This window comes from Nerophis lumbriciformis, linkage group LG03 (assembly GCF_033978685.3).
Source record: "Nerophis lumbriciformis linkage group LG03, RoL_Nlum_v2.1, whole genome shotgun sequence".
Classification (NCBI taxonomy): Eukaryota; Metazoa; Chordata; class Actinopteri; order Syngnathiformes; family Syngnathidae; genus Nerophis; species Nerophis lumbriciformis.
In genome coordinates this window covers 2,306,472-2,331,696 of record NC_084550.2, presented here as the reverse complement: position 1 = coordinate 2,331,696, position 25,225 = coordinate 2,306,472, and the positions used below count along the sequence as shown (strand labels likewise).

The 25,225-nt window shown below is 40.6% G+C and overlaps 1 protein-coding gene across 12 annotated transcripts in view; it reads right to left on the bottom strand.

Annotated features, from left to right (window-relative positions):
- The window catches only part of LOC133577794 (uncharacterized), a 59,638-nt gene that overhangs the window by 25,350 nt on the left and 9,063 nt on the right, over positions 1-25,225 (bottom strand). For 5 of the 12 annotated variants that reach the window (XM_061931843.2, XM_061931837.2, XM_061931828.2 and 2 more), the window contains 10 exons: positions 19,253-19,300; positions 17,296-17,358; positions 16,772-16,822; positions 12,261-12,323; positions 11,741-11,785; positions 8,622-8,684; positions 8,101-8,151; positions 3,704-3,766; positions 3,182-3,232; positions 287-349 (listed from right to left, as the gene is read on the bottom strand). In XM_061931843.2, coding sequence (XP_061787827.1) covers positions 287-349; positions 3,182-3,232; positions 3,704-3,766; positions 8,101-8,151; positions 8,622-8,684; positions 11,741-11,785; positions 12,261-12,323; positions 16,772-16,822; positions 17,296-17,358; positions 19,253-19,300 — 561 coding nt within the window. The remainder of the gene's footprint in view (positions 1-286; positions 350-3,181; positions 3,233-3,703; positions 3,767-8,100; positions 8,152-8,621; positions 8,685-11,740; positions 11,786-12,260; positions 12,324-16,771; positions 16,823-17,295; positions 17,359-19,252; positions 19,301-25,225) is intronic. The other 7 variants (XM_072912414.1, XM_072912418.1, XM_061931849.2 and 4 more) reach the window with 7 other exon arrangements.

Sequence of the window (25,225 nt, the reverse complement as noted above, 5' to 3'; positions counted from 1 at the left end):
TGATGTTACTTGGGATCTCAAATAAATACTTCAAAAAGATCTTAGCTTTCTCTGGACAATTCTCTATTGAATAGGAACAATTCCAAAACAATAAAAAACTATAAAACTGTGCATGGAATTCTGACTAAGTCTCTGTTCACCAAAACTGCAAACTCCACATAACCAAATGATATTCAGACTGGTTGGATCTGGTTTCTAATTTATTAAAGTGGTTCTTAAAAAGTGGAACACAATCTCACAAAGGCACTAAAAAGTTACTTCCAAAAGAATCGTGTAAAAGTCTTACCTCCTTTTAGTTCTATCAGCACTCGGAGTCCGTTTGTCCTTTTTTTCACGCTTCCTCCCATGGCTGCAAGTTACACAATAAAAATCATCAATTCAGTGACTGCTCCAAAACAACTTGCGTGTTGCATTTCTTAACAAAACCAAAGCGGTGGTCGGCAACCTGCGGCTCTTTAGCGTCGCCCTAGTGGCTTTTTCAAAAATGTATGAAAATGGGAAACGATGGATGAAATTACATTTTGTGTTTGAATATGGTTTCTGTAGGAGCACAAACATGACACAAACCTTCCTAATTGTTAGAAAGTCTACTGTTTAATATGTTTGTGTTTATGCTTCACTGATGAGAGTATTTCGCAAGCACCGTTTTGTCCTACTAATTTCGGCAGTCCTTGAACCTACCGTAGCGGTGTGGACTGTGACGCAACAGTTTGTTTACATGTACAACTTTCTCCGATGCTGCCACAGAAAGACGTATTTTATGTCACTCCTTCTTTGTCTCATTTTGTCCACCAAACGTTTTATACTGTGCGTGAGTGCACAAAGACGAGCTTTGTTGATGTTATTGACTTGTGTGGAGTGCTAATCCGGCATATTTGCTCAGTGCATTACTGCAAGCTAATCGATGCTAACATGCTATTTAGGCCAGCTGTTTGTACATATTGCATCATTATTAGTTTGTAGGTATATTTGAGCTCATTTAATTTCCTTTACTGATGTCGTCTGTGTATTTAATTTATATTTACATGTCTCATGACACATTATATGCGTGTAATATTGGCTGCATTTCTGATAGTTGTTTGTGTGCCATGTTGTTCCAGACCACAGCAAACATTACCCAGCTTGCAAAGATTGTAATACATCCATTAAAAGAAGACAGCATGCCATACTTTTGGCCATTCCAAGACAGTCATTTCCAGGAGTTATCTCACCCTCTGAAAAGGCCCCGTTTTACTAATGTTGTAAAAATGTGTAGAATAAATATTACATTTCAACATTTCTGTCAATGAAGATTTGCATCAGCCTGCGACACATGGTCATTTTGATAGTAGGCTAATATAGCCAATTACATCATGTGTTGTCTTCATTATAACACTTGTATAAGACTTTTAAAGTCATTTTGATAGTAGGCCTATATAGCTAACAGCCACTTACATCTGTTGTTGTTGTCATTATAACACTTATATAAAAGTTTTAATTTTGCGGCTCCAGACAAATTAGCTTTTTGTATCTTTGGCCCAATATGGCACTTTCAACATTTTGGGTTGCCGAATCCTGGCCTTAAGACACATTTTACCAGTGACGTGCAGTCACTAGAGGCAGGTAAGGCAGGGCCTCACCTGCCATCATGGAAAGAAAAAAAATGTAAAAAGAAAAAAAAAAAAATTAAATTGCTATATGTATCCAGTGATTATACTATAAAGTTATTTTCCATTTAACTTCACCAGTTTTAGATTATTTTTATTCAAAATCGCTGAATTTTCACATTTGCCGTTCAAATACTGAGAAGAGACGGTGCGGTGAACAGCAGCCAGTCGAGGCACGTCACTCAGTGCCTCAACATGGACGGACTCGGCTAACTGCTGGCCTGCTGTGCAGTGAGACTGTATTGCTATATGAACTATATTATACATTTCCATAGTTTAGTTAGCTGAGGTATATAATGTACAGTGTATTTTGTCAACAACTGTATGTGTGTAACGTATTTCTTGTGCTGAGCGATCATAAAACGGCTGCAAAAGACGCACTGTGTGAGGCTCGCCTCCTGCACCCCCGCCGTAGAATTGTTATATCAACTAAAGCCCACACTTAAACTTTCCACGTGCAAGATTGAATCTATTTAAAAAAAGTTATTTCATAAGAAGCCAAAAAGTGCAAAAACAATAATGTTCGTGTTGGAGGAGTTGTGATTGACTGCAGGGCCACAACATTAGATACACCTGCAGACTGCAGGTGTATCTAATTCACAACTCCTCCAACACGAACATTATTGTTTTTGCACTTTTTGGCTTCTTATTAAATAACTTTTGTAACCTATTTTCATGGGCTTTCCTCTTTGTGATGTTAAGCTCCTGTTATGCGCTGTTATACAGTATATGCCTTGAGCTCTTATTTTGAAGGCGCTAAGAGCGGAAGTGATGACACGTTGGAGTGGAGCGGAGGTTTTTGAAAGAAGGTAAATAAAGTGGTCCTCGTGTAAACTGGAGACTCCGTGTTTGTTATTTTGTAGTTTCATACAGTATAGGCGACATTTATAAACCCTCGGTTACACTTTTTTTAAATAGATTCAATTTTGCACGTGGAAAGTTGAAGTGAGGGCTTTAGTTGCGGCGCATGGACTTAATTTCTAAGTAAAGGTAAGACCATAATAACGTTTTTTTTTATTAAATGTGCTTTTTTGTGTGCTACAGTTTGTATGTGTAAAGTTAAAGTTAAGTTAAAGTAGCAATGATTGTCACACACACACTAGGTGTAATGTAATGTGTCCTCTGCATTTGACCCATCCCCTTGATCACCCCCTGGGAGGTGAGGGGAGCAGTGGGCAGCAGCGGTGCCGCGCCCGGGAATCATTTTTGGTGATTTAACCCCCAATTCCAAGCCTTGATGCTGAGTGCCAAGCAGGGAAGAATGCTGGTATGAGCTTTTAAACATAACCCGTTAACTGCTGCCAATCAAATGGTGAATAAGATACTCTTTAGGGTTCATATGTTTGTAAATCTGACTGTGATGAAGTCAGTGCCTCACCAGCCATCAACCTCACCGCACGTCACTGCATTTTACAGAGGTGTCCAAAGTGTGGCCCATAACCACACCACAAATAATTACATTCATGAGCCCTGCATGGCATATTGCGGAAATAAAACCCCCCAAAAACTGTAAACATAGTGTATGAAAGTCTTACCATACTCTAATGCTCTCATTATTTTCTTCATCTTCACTCTTCTTTGAACTCCTGAGAGGTACACAATAAATGTTAATGTTGTGTTTTCAACAAATCAATTCACACAAAACCCACCCTGTCCCTCCTCCTCTCATTCCCAAAAGCAATATGATATTTGAAAGTTCTCTGTCTCTCTCTCTTCTTTTTCCTTTCCTTCTTTCTTTCTGTAGCAGCGTTAACTTTCTCCTTTGCAATCTGATGTTACTTGGGATCTCAAATAAATACTTCAAAAAGATCTTAGCTTTCTCTGGACAATTCTCTATTGAATAGGAACAATTCAAAAACAATAAAAAACTATAAAACTGTGCATGGAATTCTGACTAAAAGTCTCTGTTCACCAAAACTGCAAACTCCACATAACCAAATGATATTCAGACCGGTTGGATCTGGTTTACAGTTTATCAAAGTAGTTCTAAAAAGTGGAACACAATCTCACAAAGGCGCTAAAAAGTTGCTTCCAAAAGAATCGTGTAAAAGTCTTACCTCCTTTTAGTTCTATCAGCACTCGGAGTCCGTTTGTCCTCTTTTTCACGCTTCCTCCCATGGCTGCAAGTTACACAATAAAAATCATCAATTCAGTGATTGCTCCAAAACAACTTGCATGTTGCATTTCTTAACAAAACCAAAGCGGTGGTCGGCAACCTGCGGCTCTTTAGCGTCGCCCTAGTGGCTCCCTGGAGCTTTTTCAAAAATGTATGAAAATGGGAAACGATGGATGAAATTACATTTTGTGTTTGAATATGGTTTCTGTAGGAGCACAAACATGACACAAACCTTCCTAATTGTTAGAAAGTCTACTGTTTAATATGTTTGTGTTTATGCTTCACTGATGAGAGTATTTGGCGAGCGCCGTTTTGTCCTACTAATTTCGGCAGTCCTTGAACCCACTGTAGTTGTGTGGACTGTGACGCAACAGTTTGTTTACATGTACAACTTTCTCCGATGCTGCCACAGAAAGACGTGTTTTATGTCACTCCTTTGTCTCATTTTGTCCACCAAACGTTTTATACTGTGCGTGAGTGCACAAATAATAAATAAATGATAAATGGGTTGTACTTGTATAGCGCTTTTCTACCTTCAAGGTACTGAAAGCGCTTTGACACTACTTCCACATTTACCCATTCACACACACATTCACACACTGATGGAGGGAGCTGCCATGCAAGGCGCTAACCAGCACCCATCAGGAGCAAGGGTGAAGTGTCTTGCTCAGGACACAACGGACATGACGAGGTTGGTACTAGGTGGGGATTGAACCAGGGACCCTCGGGTCGCGCACGGCCACTCTTCCACTGCGCCGCGCACGGCCACTCTTCCACTGCGCCACGCCGTCCCAAGATGAGCTTTGTTGATGTTATTGATTTGTGTGGAGTGCTAATCAGTAGAGGTGGGACCAAGTCATTGCTTTGCAAGTCACAAGTAAGTCTCAAGTCTTTGCCCTCAAGTCTCGAGTCAAGTCCCAAGTCAAGACAGGCAAGTCCCGAGTCAAGTCCAAAGTCAAGACTGGAAAGTCTCAAGTCAAGTACCAAGTCCTGCATTTTGAGTTTTGAGTCCTTTTAAGTCGTTTTAACCACAGACTAATATATTTACACAGATTGTGTATGCTTTTAAAACGCTGTATTTATTTATTAAAACAAGTGCATTTGAAATTGCAGGGAAAAGATAGTGGTGACAATGCACTTCATAATAGCACTATTAAACAGTCATTTTAAACATTTAACTCATTCCTTTACAGAATAAACACATTTGAAAAAACAAGTGCAACTGTACTTATTTGCACAAAAGTGTTAACATTGTATTTCCATGGCATATTGCATTGTAACTAGTTCCACAGCAGTTTCTATCCTGTTCTTACCTTATCTCATTGATCTCATCTCATACTGTATGTGTGTTGATGTGTGTGTACACATGAAAAACATAACAAATATATGAACATAACAATGAACAGAGTTGTACTTTTTAGATGTCAGGGCCCTATGCAATATGTACACATATTCTTAATATAGTATACATTTTAACTGACCTTTATTTGACTATGTTTTTCTTTTTGTAGGTGGCTAAAATACGCGGTGCTGCTGACCGCCGTCTAACGTTACGTTACTGTGTGTGATACATTGACTAACGTAACGTTATGTGTAGATACCTCATGCAACCCTGCTTAAAAAAAAAATCACTTGACAAAAAGTATGAATAAGGTAGCGAACTGCAGTGGACGCAACAGATTGCCGTGTTTGCAATGACGTTATGACCATAGACATCTTATAAGTAGACGCAGCATTGGTTGCTGTGACGCGAGCAATTTGGCCGCCATCTTGAAGTGGTGATGAGGAGCCGGCGAGCAGCCTAAACTGACAGTTGACAGGTAGAAAACAAAGATGGTGTTCAGCGTTTTCCTGCTCAAATGTGTTGAAAATAGGAATCAGGGGATTACTTTTCACAAGTAAGATTTAACATTAACGTACTATTAGTTGTATTTTATGAAAATAATATTACCACAGAGTTGAGAAGGAGCAAAGATCTTCAATATTTGTATGTGAAAATCACAAAGAAAATCTTGTGGTGGAGGATGACCCCCCTTACAGGGGTTTGGTTTACAAACTTTCAGCCCCACCTAAAACAAAATTCACCAGCCGCCACTGATTATGATGCATTCTCATTTTAGGCAAAGTATAAGACAATACTTTCTTAACAGTATAATTGTAACCAGGAATAAGTCTTCAAGTAACAATATTCAAATACTAACATTGTTGGGTAAGACAGAATTTGGTTTTATTCTGAATCCAGTGAAACAGATTGGTGGTTTTAGCTGATATGAAGACTTTCAGGTGTTTATATATGTTTGAGTATTTGGCAGACGCTTTTATCCAAAGCGACTTACATAAAAAATACATATAAAACAATCACTGCAAACATTATCATTTAAGGGAAGAATGTAATAGAAAATATCAATACAAAGTGTCAACACAGAATAAACTCTCTGCTGCTGAAGCAACAGAGATACAGTCTATAGGTCCCTAAGATATATAGATGTCTAATGTATTCATACATTGTTTATATAGGATATACGCATGTATATATAACCTAATCATATTGTTTCTTCAACTTAAAAATATCTTACCGTTTTTTTCCCCCTTCTCTGGGATTATATTCCCAGTTTTGATCTCGGACGTCTGGTCACTTATAGCGTATAAGAATATTACATTACTGTTAAGCAAACTATGAATAATAAAACACGCCAAAACATCTGTCTGTTATCATAGCTACACGTATGACAAAAAAGGGGGTGAAAATCAGTGGTATTCAGTGAGGTAAGATGAATTAAATGCGCTGACAGTTCATTGCTCCTGCCAAATGAATTGCACTGAGTGGAGCGGATCACCACTCCAAGATGGCGGCCCCGCGTCTCGTCTGCGCCAGTAGGCAGTAGCGCTCCATGCTGCGTCTACTTATAAGATGTCTATGGTTATAACGTTAGCAGTGAGTTTGCAGCCTCACTGATTTAACTACACAGCAAATAAAAGTCACGTTACTTAGCCAATAAACGTTATCTTACATTCAAAACTTACCCTTCTTTGTGCAACTTCAAATGTCGAACGAAGTTGGAAGTTGTTGCGTCTCCGTCTGTAATATTCGAACTGCGTTATTTGCATACAGGAATTAGTTTTTTGTTGACCAAGTCGTAGTTTTTATACCCAAACGAAACCAACTTTGGCATAATTGTTTCTCACCGCCACGTTGTTTGACAACTCTTGGTCATTGGTTCTCCTGCAATTTGATTGGATGAATGCTGTGTGATGAAAACAACGTAGATCTAATTTGATTGGCTGTTGTACTGACAGCACACCAGCTGACAGGAACAACACGCTGATAGACACAGGCGAAGAAAATGAAAAATACGGAGCGCTCCCAAATAACTTTTTAATCTTTGGGTTTTGGGGAAAGTGGCAAGTCATGTCAAGTCAAAAGGCTCAAGTCCAAGTGAAGTCACAAGTCATTGATGTTAAAGTCCAAGTCGAGTTGCAAGTCTCTTTACATTTTGTCAAGTCGAGTCTAAAGTCATCAAATTCATGACTCGAGTCTGACTCGAGTCCAAGTCATGTGACTCGAGTCCACACCTCTGCTAATCAGGCATATTTGCTCAGTGCATTACTGCAAGCTAATCGATGCTAACATGCTATTTAGCCCAGCTGTTTGTACATATTGCATCATTATTAGTTTGTAGGTATATTTGAGCTAATTTAATTTCCTTTACTGATGTCGTCTGTGTATTTAATTTATATTTACATATCTCATGACACATTATATGCGTGTAATATTGGCTGCATTTCTGATATGTGTTTGTGTGCCATGTTGTTCCAGACCACAGCAAACATTACCCAGCTTGCAAAGATTGTAATAAATCCATTAAAAGAAGACAGCATGCCATACCTTTGGCCATTCTAAGCTAGTCATTTCCAGAAGTTATCTCACTCTCTGAAAAGGCCCCGTTTTACTAATGTTGTAAAAATGTGTAGAATAAATTTTACATTTCAAAATTTCTGTCAATGAAGATTTGCATCAGCCTGCGACACATGGTCATTTTGATAGTAGGCCTATATAGCTAACAGCCACTTACATCAAGTGTTGTCTTCATTATAACACTTATATAAAAGTTGTAATTTTTGCGGCTCCAGACAAATTAGCTTTTTGTATCTTTGGCCCAATATGGCGCTTTCAACATTTTGGGTTGCCGAATCCTGGCCTTAAGACACATTTTACAGAGGTGTCCAAAGTGTGGCCCATAACCACACCACTAATGATTACATTCATCAGCCCTGCATGGCATATTGCGGAAATAAAAACCCCCAAAAAACTGTAAACATAGTGTGTGAAAGTCTTACCATACTCTAATGCTCTCATCTTCTTCTTCATCTTCACTCTTCTTTGAACTCCTGAGAGGTACACAATAAATGTTAATGTTGTGTTTTCAACAAATCAATTCACACAAAACCCACCCTGTCCTTCCTCCTCTCATTCCCAAAAGCAATATGACATTTGAAAGTTCTCTGTCTCTCTCTCTTCTTCTTCCTCTCCTTCTTTCTTTCTGTAGCAGCGTTAACTTTCTCCTTTGCAATCTGATGTTACTTGGGATCTCAAAAAAATACTTCAAAAAGATCTTAGCTTTCTCTTGACAATTCTTTATTGTATAGGAAAAATTCCAAAACAATAATAAACTATAAAACTGTGCATGGAATTCTGACTAAGTCTCTGTTCACCAAAACTGCAAACTCCACATAACCAAATGATATTCAGACTGGTTGGATCTGGTTTGTAGTTTATTAAAGTGGTTCTTAAAAAGTGGAACACAATCTCACGAAGGAGCTAAAAAGTTGCTTCCAAAAGAATCGTGTAAAAGTCTTACCTCCTTTTAGTTCTATCAGCACTCGGAGTCCGTTTGTCCTCTTTTTCACGCTTCCTCCCATGGCTGCAAGTTACACAATAAAAATCATCAATTCAGTGATTGCTCCAAAACAACTTGCATGTTGCATTTCTTAACAAAACCAAAGCGGTGGTCGGCAACCTGCGGCTCTTTAGTTTGTTTCCATGTACAACTTTCTCCGATGCTGCCACAGAAAGACGTGTTTTATGTCACTCCTTTGTCTCATTTTGTCCACCAAACGTTTTATACTGTGCGTGAGTGCACAAAAGTGAGCTTTGTTGACGTTATTGACTTGTGTGGAGTGCTAATCAGGCATATTTGCTCAGTGCATTACTGCAAGCTAATCGATGCTAACATGCTATTTAAACCAGCTGTTTGTACATATTGCATCATTATGCCTCGTTTGTAGGTATATTTGAGCTCATTTAATTTCCGTTACTTATGTTGTCTGTGTTTTTAATTTATATTTACATGTCTCATGACACGTTATCTGCGTGTAATATTGGCTGCATTTCTGATAGTTGTTTGTGTGCCATGTTGTTCCAGACCACAGCAAACATTACCCAGCTTGCAAAGATGGGAATAAATCCATTAGAAGAAGACAGCCTGCCGTTTGCTTCAACTTGGACACACACATCTATACCTTTGGCCATTCTAAGCTAGTCATTTCCAGGAGTTATCTCACCCTCTGAAAAGGCCCCGTTTTACTAATGTTGTAAGAATGTGTAGAATAAATATTACATTTCAATATTTCTGTCAATGAAGATTTGCATCAGCCTGTGACACATAGTCATTTTGATAGTAGGCTAATTTAGCTAGTATCGCCACTTACATCATGTGTTGTCTTCATTATAGCACTTATATATTTTTTAAATCTTTGCGGCTCCAGACAAATTAGCTTTTTGTATCTTTGGCCCAATATGGCTGTTTTGGCAAACTCTACACAAGGCCAAAGCCTTCACCCAAACAGAAGGGCCTCATGTCCAATTGTGAGTTTGGCTCCCATTTCCCCCCAGAGGACAGCACTGGAATTACAGACAACATTTTCCAACAGCTGAAGACCATCAGTAATCAGGAAGGCTCTCACCTGAAGCAATCAAATCCACTCTTTTTAAGTCTGCAGCTCCAGCTCAGACTTCAGGCCAACAAACACTGCTCGAGGAGATTTTGACAAATACAGTAGAGACAACTGTTTAAAGAGACCAGGGTGGCTGACGGTGAGATTACTTATATTATTTTGATGTTTTTGATTTGATGTGTTGAATTTATTGTAATTGCCAAGTGGTTGTTGAATGTTTAAATGCCAAATCCAAGCTGTTAAAGGTCACTATATGTATTTTTGGAAACACTTTTACTTTAAAAAATGGTTTATTGTAATTTGTTTATATTGGTCCCTAATTGCTTTTGTATTTGTCCACCTTTTTTCAAAGGTTTTTTCACCTTACATCTATTCAATGAAAAAAAGAGACAATCAAGTCCAAAATAAAAGGATAAACAGAGATTTGTCTCATCATTGGATTAAAACAAAGAGTGAAGTTCCAGTGAAACCCCTGGTCAAAAAGTCAAACCCTTTTCAAGTTAGGGGAGAAAACAAACAAACAAAACATACCGTATTTTCCGCACTATAAGGCGCACCGGATTATTAGCCGCACCTTCAATGAATTACATATTTCATAACTTTGTCCACCAATAAGCCGCCCCGGATTATAAGCCGCGCCTACGCTGCGCTAAAGGGAATGTCAAAAAAACAGTCAGATAGTTCAGTCAAACTTTAATAATATATTGAAAACCAGCGTTCTAACAACTCTGTCCCAAAATGTACGCAAATGTGCAATCACAAACATAGTAAAATTCAAAATGGTGTAGAGCAATAGCAACATAATGTTGCTCGAACGTTAATGTCACAACACACAAAATAAACATAGCGCTCACCTTCTGAAGTTATTCTTCATTCGTAAATCCTTCGAATTCTTCGTCTTCGGTGTCCGAATTGAAAAGTTGCGCAAGCGTGGGATCCAAAATGGCCGGTTCCGTCTCGTCGAAGTCATCGGAGTCAGTGTCGCTGTTGTTGTCCAGTAGTTCTGTGAATCCTGCCTTCCGGAAAGCTCGGACCACAGTTGTGACCGAAATATCTGCCCAGGCATTTACGATCCACTGGCAAATGTTGGCGTATGTCGTCCGGCGCTGTCTGCCCGTCTTAGTGAAGGTGTGTTCGCCTTCGGAGCTGTGTGAAAAAAGCCACCCGGCCTCTTCGCGTAAACTTCCCTTAACCACTCGCTCATCTTTTCTTCATCCATCCATCCCTTCGAGTTAGCTTTTATGATGACGCCGGCTTGAAAGGTCTCTTTTGGCAAGGTCTTCCTTTTGAATATCACCATGGGTGGAAGTTAGCATGGCAAGCTAGAACCACAGTGAAGGATGACTTCTCATTCCCTGTGGTGCGAATATTCACCGTACGTGCTCCCGTTCCACAGTGCGGTTCACAGGAATATCAGTTGCTGTGAAATACGGTAGTAATCCGTGTGCGGATGGAGAGATTGCGTCTTTTTATGAACCGGATCCTTGTCGCTTAGTAGGAGCCATTTTGTGGTCTTTACAGATGTAAACAGGAAATGAAACGTACGGTGATATCCGCGCGTTTTTTCTCCTTCTTCCGGGGGCGGGTGGTTGCTTACAGCAGAAGAAGAAGCGCTTCCTGTTCTATGGGGGCGGGTGCTTTCCTTGGCGGTTGCTTGCGTAGAAGAAGAAGCGCTTCCTGTTCTACCGGGAAAAAAGATGGCGGCTGTTTACCGAAGTTGCGAGATCGAAACTTTATGAAAATGAATCGTAATAAAGCGCACCGGGTTATAAGGCGCACTGTCAGCTTTTGAGAAAATTTGTGGTTTTTAGGTGCGCCTTATAGTGCGGAAAATACGGTACTTGACAATGGCGCTTTCAACATTTTGGGTTGCCAAATCCTGGCCTAAAGACACATTTTACAGAGGTGTCCAAAGTGTGGTCCATAAGCAGACCACAAATGATTACATTCATCAGCCCTGCATGGCATATTGCGGAAATAATACCCCCCAAAAAACTGTAAACATAGTGTGTGAAAGTCTCACCATACTCTAATGCTCTCATCGTCTTCTTCACTCTTCTTTGAACTCCTGAGAGGTACACAATAAATGTTAATGTTGTGTTTTCAACAAATCAATTCACACAAAACCCACTCTGTCCCTCCTCCTCTCATTTCCAAAAGCAATATGACATTTGAAAGTTCTCTGTCTCTCTCTCTTCTTTTTCCTCTCCTTCTTTCTTTCTGTAGCAGCGTTAACTTTCTCCTTTGCAATCTGATGTTACTTGGGATCTCAAATAAATACTTCAAAAAGATCTTAGCTTCTCTGGACAATTCTCAATTGAATAGGAACAATTCCAAAACAATAAAAAACTATAAAACTGTGCATGGAATTCTGACTACCGGTAAGTCTCTGTTCACCAAAACTGCAAACTCCACATAACCAAATGATATTCAGACTTGTTGGATCTGGTTTCTAGTTTAATAAAGTGGTTCTTAAAAAGTGGAACACAATCTCACCAAGGAGCTAAAAAGTTGCTTCCAAAAGAATCGTGTAAAAGTCTTACCTCCTTTTAGTTCTATCAGCACTCGGAGTCCGTTTGTCCTCTTTTTCACGCTTCCTCCCATGGCTGCAAGTTACACAATAAAAATCCTCAATTCAGTGATTGCTCCAAAACAACTTGCATGTTGCATTTCTTAACAAAACCAAAGCGGTGGTCGGCAACCTGCGGCTCTTTAGCGTCGCCCTCGTGGCTCCCTGGAGCTTTTTCAAAAATGTATGAAAATGGGAAACGATGGATGAAATTACATTTTGTGTTTGAATATGGTTTCTGTAGGAGCACAAACATGACACAAACCTTCCTAATTGTTATAAAGTCTACTGTTTAATATGTTTGTGTTCATGCTTCACTGATGAGAGTATTTGGCGAGCGCCGTTTTGTCCTACTAATTTCGGCAGTCCTTGAACCCACCTTGGCTGTGTGGACTGTGACGCAACAGTTTGTTTACATGTACAACTTTCTCCGATGCTGCCACAGAAAGACGTGTTTTATGTCACTCCTTATTTGTCTCATTTTGTCCACCAAACGTTTTATACTGTATATAGGGGACGGCGTGGCGAAGTTGGGAGAGTGGCCGTGCCAGCAATCTGAAGGTTACTGGTTCAATCCCCACCTTCTACCATCCTAGTCACGTCCGTTGTGTCCTTGAGCAAGACACTTCACCCTTGCTCCTGATGGGACTGGTTAGCGCCGTGCATGGCAGCTCCCGCCATCAGTGTGTGAATGTGTGAATGTGTGTGTGTGAATGGGTGAATGTGGAAAATAGTGTCAAAGCGCTTTGAGTTCCTTAAAAAAAGGTAGAAAAGCGCTATACAAGTACGACCCATTTACCATTTACCATTTACTGTGCGTGAGTGCACAAAAGTGAGCTTTGTTGATGTTATTGACTTGTTATATTATTGCTAATCAGCAGAGGTGTGGACTCGAGTCACATGACTTGGACTCGAGTCAGACTCGAGTCATGAATTTGATGACTTTAGACTGGACTTGACAAAATGTAAAAAGACTTGCAACTCGACTTAGACTTTAACATCAATGACTTGTGACTTCACTTGGACTTGAGCCTTTTGAATTGACATGACTTGACATGACTTGCTACTTTCCCCAAAACCCAAAGATGAAAAAGTTATTCGGGAGCGCCCCGTATTTTTCATTGTGTACTTGTCTATCAGCGTTGCGTGTGTCAGCTGGTGTGCTCTCAGTACAACAGCCAATCAAATTAGATCTACTTTGTTTTCATCACACAGCATTCATCCAATCAAATTGCAGGACAACCAACGAAGAAGACATGTCCAAACCACACGCCAGTGAACAAAAAATGATACCAAAAATAATTTCGTTTGGGTATAAAAATTACGAGGTGGTCAACACAAAACGGTTTGCAGTATGCAACACATGCGGTTCAAAAATTACTGATGGAGAGGCAACAACTTCCAACTTCGTCCGGCATTTGAAGTTGCACAAAGAACGGTAAGTTTTGAATGTAAGATAACGTTTATTGGCTAAGTAACGTGACTTTTATTTGCTGTGTAGTTAAATCAGTGAGGCTGTAAACTCACTGCTAACGTTATAACGTTATTGCAAACACGGGAATCTGTTGCAGTTCACTACCTTATTCATACTTTTTGTTCAGTGATTTTTTTCAAGCAGGGTTACGTTAGTCAATATATCACACGTAACGTTAGACGGCGGTCAGCAGCACCGCGTATTTTAGCCACCTAAAAAAAGACAAAAATAGTCAAATAAAGGTCAGTTAAAATGTATACTATATTATGAATATGTGTACCGTTTTAGCTAGCTTTCTGACATACTGTTGGTTGTTTACCTCAGTGGTCCCCAACCACCAGGCCGCGGCCCGGTACTGGTCCGTGGATCGATTGGTATCGGGCCGCACAAGAAATTTTTCTTTTTTTTTCTTTATTTAATTAAATCAACATAAAAAACACAAGATACACTTACAAGTAGTGCACCAACCCAAAACAACTCTCTCCCCCCTTTTGTTCTGGGCATTGAACATGAAGACTCTTCCTTCACTGTTCCGAGTGGCCATGAGAGTCTTGGCAGTGCCTGCCTCCAGTGCTCCAGTGGAGCGAGTTTTCAGCCATGGTGGCATCATACTACGCCCCCATCGTGCACAAATGACTGACAGACTCTTGGCTAATTTGGTCTTTTGCAAATGCAATGCAGCATAGGGCCCTGACATATAAAAAGTACAACTTTTCTGTTATGTTCACGTATATGTCATGTTTTTTCAATGTTAACACTTTTGTACAAATAAGTACATTTGCACTTTATTTTTCAATGTGTTTGTTCTGTAAAGGAATGAGTTAATGTTTAAAATGACTGGTTAATAGTGCTATTATAAAGTGCAATGTCAGCACAATTTTTTTTCCTGCAATTTAAAATGCACTTGTTTTAATAAATAAATACAGCGTTTGAAAAGCATACACAACCTGTGTTAATATATTAGTCTGTGGTTAAAAGGACTTGAAAGGACTCGAAACTCAAAATGCAGGACTTAGGACTTGACTTGAGACTTTCCAGTCTTGACTTTGGACTTGACTCGGGGCTTGCCTGTCTTGACTCGGGACTTGACTCGGACTTGAGGGCAAAGACTTGAGACTTACTTGTGACTTGCAAAACAATGACTTGGTCCCACCTCTGCTAATCAGGCATATTTGCCCAGTGCATGACTGCAAGCTAATCGATGCTAACATGCTATCTAAACCAGCTGTTTATACATATTGCATCATTATGCCTCATTTGTAGGTATATTTGAGCTCATTTAATTTCCGTTACTTATGTTGTCTGTGTTTTTAATTTATATTTACATGTCTCATGACACGTTATCTGCGTGTAATATTGGCTGCATTTCTGACAGTTGTTTGTGTGCCATGTTGTTCCAGACCACAGCAAACATTACCCAGCTTGAAAAGATGGTAATAAATCCATTAGAAGAAGACAGCCTGCCGTTTCCTTCAACTTGGACACACACATCTATACCTTTGGCCATTCTAAGCTAGTCATTTCCGGGAGTTATCTCACCCTCTGAAAAGGCCCCGCTTTACTAATGTTATAAAAATGTGGAGAATAAATATTACATTTCAATATTTCTGTCAATGAAGATTTGCATCAGCCTGCGACACATAGTCATTTTGATAGTACCGTATTTTCCGCACTATTAGCCGCACCTAAAAACCACAAATTTACTCAAAAGCTGACAGTGCGGCTTATAACCCGGTGCGCTTTATATATGGATTAATATTAAGATTCATTTTCATAAAGTTTCGGTCTCGCAACTACGGTAAACAGCCGCCATCTTTTTTCCCCGTAGAAGAGGAAGTGCTTCTTCTTCTACGCAAGCAACCGCCAAGGTAAGCACCCGCCCCTATAGAACAGGAAGCGCTTCTTCTTCTACTGTAAGCAACCACCCGCCCGCGTAGAAGAAGAAGAAGAAGCGCGCGGATATTACGTTTCATTTCCTTTGTGTGTTTACATCTGTAAAGACCACAAAATGGCTCCTACTAAGCGACAGGTTTCCGGTTCATGAAAAGACGCAATCTCTCCATCCGCACACGGACTACTATTTCACAGCAACTGCCTAAAGACTTTCAAGAAAAGCTGGCTACTTTCCGTGCATATTGTAAAAACAAGATAGCTGAAAAAAAGATCCGGCCAGAGAACATTATCAACATGGACGAGGTTCCACTGACTTTTGATATTCCTGTGAACCGCACTGTGGATACAACGGGAGCACGTACGGTGAATATTCACACCACAGGGAACGAGAAGTCATCCTTCACTGTGGTTCTAGCTTGCCATGCTAATGGCCAGAAACTTCCACCCATGGTGATATTCAAAAGGAAGACCTTGCCAAAAGAGACCTTTCCAGCCGGCGTCATCATAAAAGCTAACTCGAAGGGATGGATGGATGAAGAAAAGATGAGCGAGTGGTTAAGGTAAGTTTACGCGAAGAGGCCGGGTGGCTTTTTTCACGCAGCTCCGTCCATGTTGATATACGACTCCATGCGCGCCCACATCACGCTGGTTTTTAATATATTATTAAAGTTTGACTGACCTATCTGACTGTTTTTTTGACATTCCTTTAGCGCAGTTAGATGCGGCTTATAACACGGGGCGTCTTATAGGTGGACAAAGTTTTGAAATATGCCGTTCATTGAAGGCGCGGCTTATAACCCAGGGCGGCTTATGGTGCGGAAAATACGGTAGTTTAATGTAACTCATATAGACACATCATGTGTTGTCTTCATTAGAACACTTATATAAGGCTTTTAATTTTTCCGGCTCCAGACAAATTAGCTTTTTGCATCTTTGGCCCAATATGGTACTTTCAACATTTTGGGTTGCCGAATCCTGGACGAAAGACACATTTTACAGAGGTGTCCAAAGTGTGGCACATAACCACACCACAAATGATTACATTCATCAGCCCTGCATGGCACATTGTGGAAATAAACCCCCCAAAAAACTGTGAATATAGTGTGTGAAAGTCTCACCATACTCTAATGCTCTCATCGTCTTCATCATCTTCATTCTTCTTTGAACTCCTGAAAGGCACACAAAAAATGTTAATGTTGTGTTTTCAACAAATCAATTCACACAAAACCCACCCTGTCCTTCCTCCTTTCATACCCAAAAGCAATATGACATTTGAAAGTTCTCTGTCTCTCTCTCTTCTTTTTCCTCTCCTTCTTTCTTTCTGTAGCAGCGTTAACTTTCTCCTTTGCAATCTGATGTTACTTGGGATCTCAAAAAAATACTTCAAAAAGATCTTAGCTTTCTTTTGACAATTCTTTATTGTATAGGAAAAATTCCAAAACAATATTAAACTATAAAACTGTGCATGGAATTCTGACTAAAAGTCTTCTGTTCACTAAAACTGCAAACTCCACATAACAAAATGATATTCAGACTGGTTGGATCTGGTTTCTAATTTATTAAAGTGGTTCTTCAAAAGTGGAACACAATCTCACGAAGGAGCTAAAAAGTTGCTTCCAAAAGAATCGTGTAAAAGTCTTACCTCCTTTTAGTTCTATCAGCACTCAGAGTCCGTTTGTCCTTTTTTTCACGCTTCCTCCCATGGCTGCAAGTTACACAATAAAAATCATCAATTCAGTGATTGCTCCAAAACAACTTGCATGTTGCATTTCTTAACAAAACCAAAGCGGTGGTCGGCAACCTGCGGCTCTTTAGCGTCGCCCTAGTGGCTCCCTGGAGTTTTCCAAAAATGTATGAAAATGGGAAACGATGGATGAAATTACACTTTTTGTTTGAATATGGTTTCTGTAGGAGCACAAACATGACACAAACCTTCCTAACTGTTATAAAGTCTACTGTTTAATATGTTTGTGTTTATGCTTCACTGATGAGAGTATTTGGCGAGCGCCGTTTTGTCCAACTCATTTCGGCAGTCCTTGAACTCACTGTAGCTTGTTTACATGTACAACTTTCTCCGATGCTGCCACAGAAAAACGTGTTTTATGTCACTCCTTTGTCTCATTTTGTCCCAAAATGTTTTATGCTGTGCGTGAGTGCACAAAGGTGAGCTTTGTTGACGTTATTGACTTGTGTGGAGTGCTAATCAGGCATATTTGCTCAGTGCAGGACTGCAAGCTAATCGATGCTAACATGCTGTTTAGGCCTGCTGTTTGTACATATTGCATCATTATGCCTCGTTTGTGGGTATATTTGAGATCATTTAATTTCTTTACTTATGTTGTCTGTGTATTTAATTTATATTTGCATGTCTCGTGACACATTATCTGTATGTAATACTGGCTGAATTTCTGATAGTAGTTTGTGTGCCATGTTGTTCCAGACCACAGCAAGCGTTACCCAGCTCGCAAAGATTGTAATACCGCAATTTCCGGACTATAAGGCGCACCTGACTATAAGCCGCACCAGCTAAATTTAGGGGAAAATACAGATTGCTCCATATATAAGCCGCACCCGACTATAAGCCGCAGGCGTTTTGATGTGTAATTACCGTAGTATATAGTGGTTCCTGCTACCACGGAGGGGATTGTCGGGACAGAGATGACTGTTTGGGAACGCATAGCGTCCCATTTATTAACAATAAATCTTTCAATCATTCAAACTTTCACATCTTTGACATGGCGAACATGATTCATTGATGTCAAGGGTACGTGCAGCAGCTCTATTTCCTTCTTTGACAGCCAGATCGATTGCCTTTAACTTAAAAGCAGCATCATATGCACTTCTCTGTTTGTTTTCCATATTGAGGGTGTTTGCATGAACACTTCCTTCGCGCAAACTGTCGCTGACGCTCTCCTACTCTTTGTTTTGCTCTCGTTACCTGGCGCCAGATGTCTCCCTCGGTCTCGCGCATCCTCGGTAGTGCGCGCCCCTGGTTACCGTAAGCCGTAGAAAAGCCGCACCGTTGTATAAGCCGCAGGGACCAGAACGAGGGGGAAAAGTAGCGGCTTATAGTGCGGAAATTACGGTAAATCCATTAAAAGAAGACAGCATGCCGTTTCCTTTAACTTGGACACACACATCTATACCTTTGACCATTCTAAGCTAGTCATTTCCGGGAGTTATCTCACCCTCTGAAAAGGCCCCGTTTTACTAATGTTGTAAAAATGTGTAGAATAAATATTACATTTCAACATTTCTGGCAATGAAGATTTGCATCAGCCTGCGATACGTAGTCATTTTGATAGTAGGCTAATATAGCATATATCAACACTTACGTCATGTGTTGTCTTCATTATAACACTTATATAAGGCTTAAAATCTTTGCGGCTCCAGACAAATTAGCTTTTTGTATCTTTGGCCCAATATGGCGCTTTCAAGATTTTGGGTTGCCGACTCCTGGCCTAAGGACACATTTTACAGAGGTGTCCAAAGTGTGGCCCATAAGCAGACCACTAATGATTACATTAATCAGCCCTGCATGGCATATTGCGGAAATAAAACCCCCAAAAAACTGTAAACATAGTGTGTGAAAGTCTTACCATACTCTAATGCTCTCATCGTCTTCTTCATCTTCACTCTCTGAACTCCTGAGAGGTACACAATAAATGTTAAAGTTGTGTTTTCAACAAATCAATTCACACAAAACCCACCCTGTCCCTCCTCCTCTCATTCCCAAAAGCAATATGACATTTGAAAGTTCTCGGTCTCTCTCTCTTCTTTTTCCTCTCCTTCTTTCTTTCTGTAGCAGCGTTAACTTTAGGGCTGCAGCTAACGATTATTTTTCTATCGATTAATCTATAGATTATTTTTTTCGGTTAATCTATAGATTATTTTTTCGATTAATCTATAGATTATTTTTCCTTTTACCGATTATTTTTTTTATTTAAAATGAAGAGGAAAAAATAAATGTAGGCCAGTTTTTTCAAAAGGCATGGCTTTTATTTACAAAAAAAAAAGTATGGCCACTCAGTCAACATTGACAACAACATGACAAAATATTCTGTAACAATGTAAACATTTAAAACTTTTAACATTTAACAAAATTAAAAGTAGCTTATTTGCTTTTTAATGTGCAAATATAAAAGTAAACATCCAGTGCAAATCTTAATATTCTGGAATAGTATAAGCATTTCAAAAGTAAAAGTATTGCTTATTTTGCTTTGAAATGTGCAAAAATAAAGATAAACATCCAATACAAAAAAGTGCAAAACGGAAATATTCTGTAACAAGTGTAAACATTTCAACAAAAGTAAAAGTATTGCTTATTTGCTAAAATGTGCAAAAATAAAGCTAAACATCCAATACAAAAAAGTGTACAGTGTAAACATTTCAACAAAAGTAAAAGTATTGCTTATTTTGCTTAATAACACAACAATGATAGTATGATTAAAGTGAAAGTTAATTGTTGGTTTGTACATGGTATATGTAACTGTTAATGTTGTAAAAGGTATTTGCACAACTAATTAACGTTAGCGTTTGTGACACGTCTTGTGCCGTGGGGTTCTTTCAGGACCGACAGACTGAACGCCAGACGGCTTTGCCAGGTTTACAATCTTTTAATTTTACACAAAGTCTTTTCTCTTTCTTTCCTCGCTTTTCAGCTCCTCTTCCTCGCTCGCTCGTCGTCCCCTGTCTCTTGCGGCGTCGCTCCCGGCGCGCCCCGCCTCGCCGCTCGCTCGCCGCCTCTCCACAGCGTTAAAGAGGAGCGCGTCTTTGTAAACACTGAACAGGCACGCCAAACGCGCCTCTCAGAGCAAACGGTGCTTTAGTTTATGAATTTACAACGCAGATACAAATGACACATTCATGTTTTTGTGTAATAATGACAACGTATACGCACGCGGACGATTGACTAGTTGATGGTGATGGCAAGAACGCTGTCGGTTTTCTTTTCAAATGTTCGGTCATAGCCGTTGTGCTGCTATGATAGGCCATTTCCGCTCGACACAGTGTGCATACAACAACATTATTAGGCCGTCTATTGAAATACTCCGACACTTTTGACGACTTTTGGCGTGCTTTTTTCCCGTCGCTCGCATCGTCTGCTTTGCGCTCCGCCATGACAGTAGTGTGACGTAAATATGCGACGCGCCGACGCACAAAAACGGCGTCGACGTATTTACGTAACCGATGACGTCGACTACGTCGACACGTCGTTTCAGCCTTAGTTAACTTTCTCTTTTCCATTTGCATTCTGATGTTACTTGGGACCTCAAATAAATACTTCAAAAAGATATTTGCTTTCTCTGGACAATTCTTTATTGAATAGGAAAAATTCCAAAACAATATTGAACTAACCAAATTATATTCAGACTGGTTGGATACGGTTTCTAGTTTATTAAAGCTGTTCTTACAAAGTGGAACACAATCTCACGAAAGAGCTAAAAAGATGCTTCCAAAAGAATCGTGTAAAAGTCTTACCTCCTTTTAGCTCTATCAGCACTCATAGTCCGTTTGTCCTCTTTTTCACACACACACACATACAGAGAGAGATGTACCGTATTTTCCGCACTATTAGCCGCACCTAAAAACCACAAATTTACTCAAAAGCTGACAGTGCGGCTTTTAACCCGGTGCACTTTATATATGGATTAATATTAAGATTCATTTTCATAAAGTTTCGATCTCGCAACTTCGGTAAACAGCCGCCATCTTTTTTCCCGGTAGAACAGGAAGCGCTTCTTCTTCTACGCAAGCAACCGCCAAGGTAAGCACCCGCCCCCATAGAACAGGAAGCGCTTCTTCTTCTACTGTAAGCAACCACCCGCCCGCGTAGAAGAAGAAAAAGGGCGCGGATATACCGTACGTTTCATTTCCTTTGTGTGTTTACATCTGTAAAGACCACAAAATGGCTCCTACTAAGCGTCAGGGATCCGGTTCATGAAAAGACGCAATCTCTCCATCCGCACACGGATTACTATTTCACAGCAACTGATATTCCTGTGAACCGCACTGTGGATACAACGGGAGCACGTACGGTGAATATTCGCACCACAGGGAATGAGAAGTCATCCTTCACTGTGGTTCTAGCTTGCCATGCTAATGGCCAGAAACTTCCACCCATGGTGATATTCAAAAGGAAGACCTTGCCAAAAGAGACCTTTCCAGCTGGCGTCATCATGAAAGCTAACTCGAAGGGATGGATGAAGAAAAGATGAGCGAGTGGTTAAGGTAAGTTTAAGTTTACGCGAAGAGGCCGGGTGGCTTTTTTCACGCAGCTCTGTCCATGTTGATATACGTATGTTTGTGATTGCACATTTGCGTACATTTTGGGAGTGAACAGAGTTGTTAGAACGCTGGTTTTTAATATATTATTAAAGTTTGACTGACCTATCTGACTGTTTTTTTGACATTCCTTTAGCGCAGTTAGATGCGGCTTACAACACCGGGCGGCTTATAGGTGGACAAAGTTTTGAAATATGCCGTTCATTGAAGGCGCGGCTTTTAACCCAGGGCGCCTTATGGTGCGGAAAATACGGTAAACTAAAGCAGCTACCTCAGTCACAGTGAGGCATGCTGGGAACAAGGCAGAAGAAAGGAATGTTGAATACGCTCTCCCAAGCACCACTACATAGCCTCCACCTAGCAGGTTCACTGTCCCCAACAACCTAACTGCCCAATATATAGTCCTGGAGGCTGCATGGGGGTTGCTGAGGTGCCAGCTTAGTTGACCTTTTGAGCTGGTGGTGCCGGGATGCTCGGGGACCATTCTTCCAGTCGAGTCCCTTTCTCGGGCGTCGGGAGAGGTTGGTATGGAGCCAGCCGATTACGGTAGAGTACTAACACTAGGTTCCGCTTTCGCAGTCGCACCCAGTTCACAGAGTCTGTCGAGGATGGTACATGGTCCCACCCAGTGGCTCAATAGATTTAAAGACAGTCCCTTCTTCCTCTCCGGGCAGTCTATCCACACCTTTGTCCCCTTGTCGTAAGCTCTCTTCAGGCGTCTCATCGACGGTCTGTCGGGCCAAGTGGTGCACCTTTCGCAGTCTGCCGTAGTAGTCTAAGGCCAGGTTCGCTATCCACCTCTGGCTCTGGCGGAGGCCCAAAAAACCAAGTCGACAGGCGTGCAGAGTTCTCGTACTAACATCAACATACCTGCCAACTTTTGAAATCAGAAAAACCTAGTAGCCAGGGTCCAGGGGCCGCAGGCCCCGGTAGGTCCAGGACAAAGTCCTGGTGGGGGGTTCAGGGGGGCGAAGACGCAAAATGATTGATTGCATTCAGACAGGTTAAAATGTTGCTAAAACCATCACTTTTCTATCAGTCACAGTGACTTTTCAAAACAAAAATATTACAGCAAAAATCATATGGGTTGATTGACATGTTTATTCTGTAAGCTAACTTCAATAGTTTGAAATTATTTTGACAGTTAATGCCAGTTATCCTGTCAACCTTTCACAAGACTTCAATTTGTTCATTGAAAGTATAAACACTTTTTACAGTAAAAAAATGGTAAAACAGTACTAAACAATTCCATTCAAAAAAAAATTGGTGTCATTATTAACTTTCTGTCCAAGCTTGTATAATCTACTGCCTTGTTCAATTGTAAAAAATATTCTGTGCCTAAAATTCACATTTATATCACAATTATCATACTGTAAACATGGTAAGCTAACTTCATTAAAATTAATAGTCCTGTCAATAGCATGGAATTACAATTCAAATGTCGTTTTTTTGTAAGCCTTTCAAAAGAATTCAAAATATGAAAAATGAATGAAAATTAATTGAAGCCATCAGACACTTGAAAAGTGGCACATCACATCTCTAATGTAATCATTTGAACTTTTCAACAGAAATAGCACTGCAAAAATATTAAGGACATACTTCTGTATTTTGGTAGTTATGCTGTCAACATTTAACAAGATTTCTTCAACTTGGACTTGAAAGCATAAATAGTATAAACACTTTTAACAGTATAACAGTACTAAACAATTCCAATAGATAACATTGGTGTCATTACCTTTTTGTGGCTAAAATCCAAATTTAGCAACGGCATTAGACTTGTGTTTTTTTGTCCCAACGTGGTCTTTTACATCGCTAATTCCTCCGTGTCCGATCGAAAAATCTTGTCTGCACAAGGTGCAATTCGCGTAGTTTTCACCCTTTTTGGAACGGATAATTATTCCCGGATAGGCTTTTGAATATTCTTCACGGAATGACTGCAGTTTTCTTTTCGGTTTAAGACTCGTTTGCCATTTTTCTCCGGCTGATTCCATGATCGTTCGCTCGTTTGGAAACAATGGGCAACAGGTGCCTCGTGCTTGGCAGCGGTGCTATAAATAGCCTCGCGCATGGCATTCGGAATGGCTCGATAGGAAGTTACGGGAAGCAGTGTCGATTGTCATTGTTGTTACGCGATTTCGTGAATAAAACTTAAAAAAAAATAAAAATGTTTAATTAATGAAAAACCGTATTTTTTATCACTGCAACCGTAACCCGGAATAGGTTGATGAAAACCGTACTAATTACGGGAAAACCGGAGTAGTTGGCAGGTATGCACTACAATGATTACGGCACTGCAGTCCGATATGCCCACAAGACCAGCAGCAGGCGAAGGTCCCAGTCGGATGGTAGAATCGACGAGCTGATTGGCCAGGGTGCGGTTGAAGCATTCAACTGGGCCATCACTCTGGGGATGCAATGGTGTTGGCTGGTTCTTCTTTATCTCCAAGCGCTGGCAGGCCTCAGAGCTGTGGAGCTCCTCTGGTGTGCTGAATTTGCACAACAAATCTCATTGATCGGCACTCTGGTCAGGGACGGCGTAGGCTTGGGGCCACTTGTTGAAGTAATCCATTGTGACCAGGACCTAATGGTTCCCTCGCTTTGTGACCAGGACTTCGACAGCCACCTGTTCCATGGGTGCCCCCACATGCCCTTAGTGTAAAAATATTCAGTGCAGAAATATTTCTTGCTTCAAAACCTAAGACCCACTTCCGGTGATTTAAGACTGAAGCAATCCATCCTGTTTCAGAACCAGCCAATAAGGTGTTAAGTTTGCAGGTTAAGTTTTCTGCACTGAATTTTTTTAGACTAAATTATTTCAGACAGGCTTACGGGTTGGTTTGGTGGCTGCAGGATTAGGTCTCTGCTTTTTGCAGATGATGTGGTCCTGATGGCTTCATCTGGCCAGGATCTTCAGCTCTCGCTGGATCGGTTCGCAGCTGAGTGTGAAGCGACTGGGATGAGAATCAGCACCTCCAAGTCCGAGTCCATGGTCCTCGCCCGGAAAAGGGTGGAGTGCCATCTCCGGGTTGGGGAGGAGATCTTTCCCCAAGTGGAGGAGTTCAAGTACCTCGGAGTCTTGTTCACGAGTGAGGGAAGAGTGAATCGTGAGATCGACAGGCGGATCGGTGCGGCGTCTTCAGTAATGCGGACGCTGTATCGGTCTGTTGTGGTGAAGAAGGAGCTGAGCCGGAAGGCAAAGCTCTCAATTTACCGGTCGATCTACGTTCCCATCCTCACCTATGGTCATGAGCTTTGGGTTATGACCGAAAGGACAAGATCACGGGTAC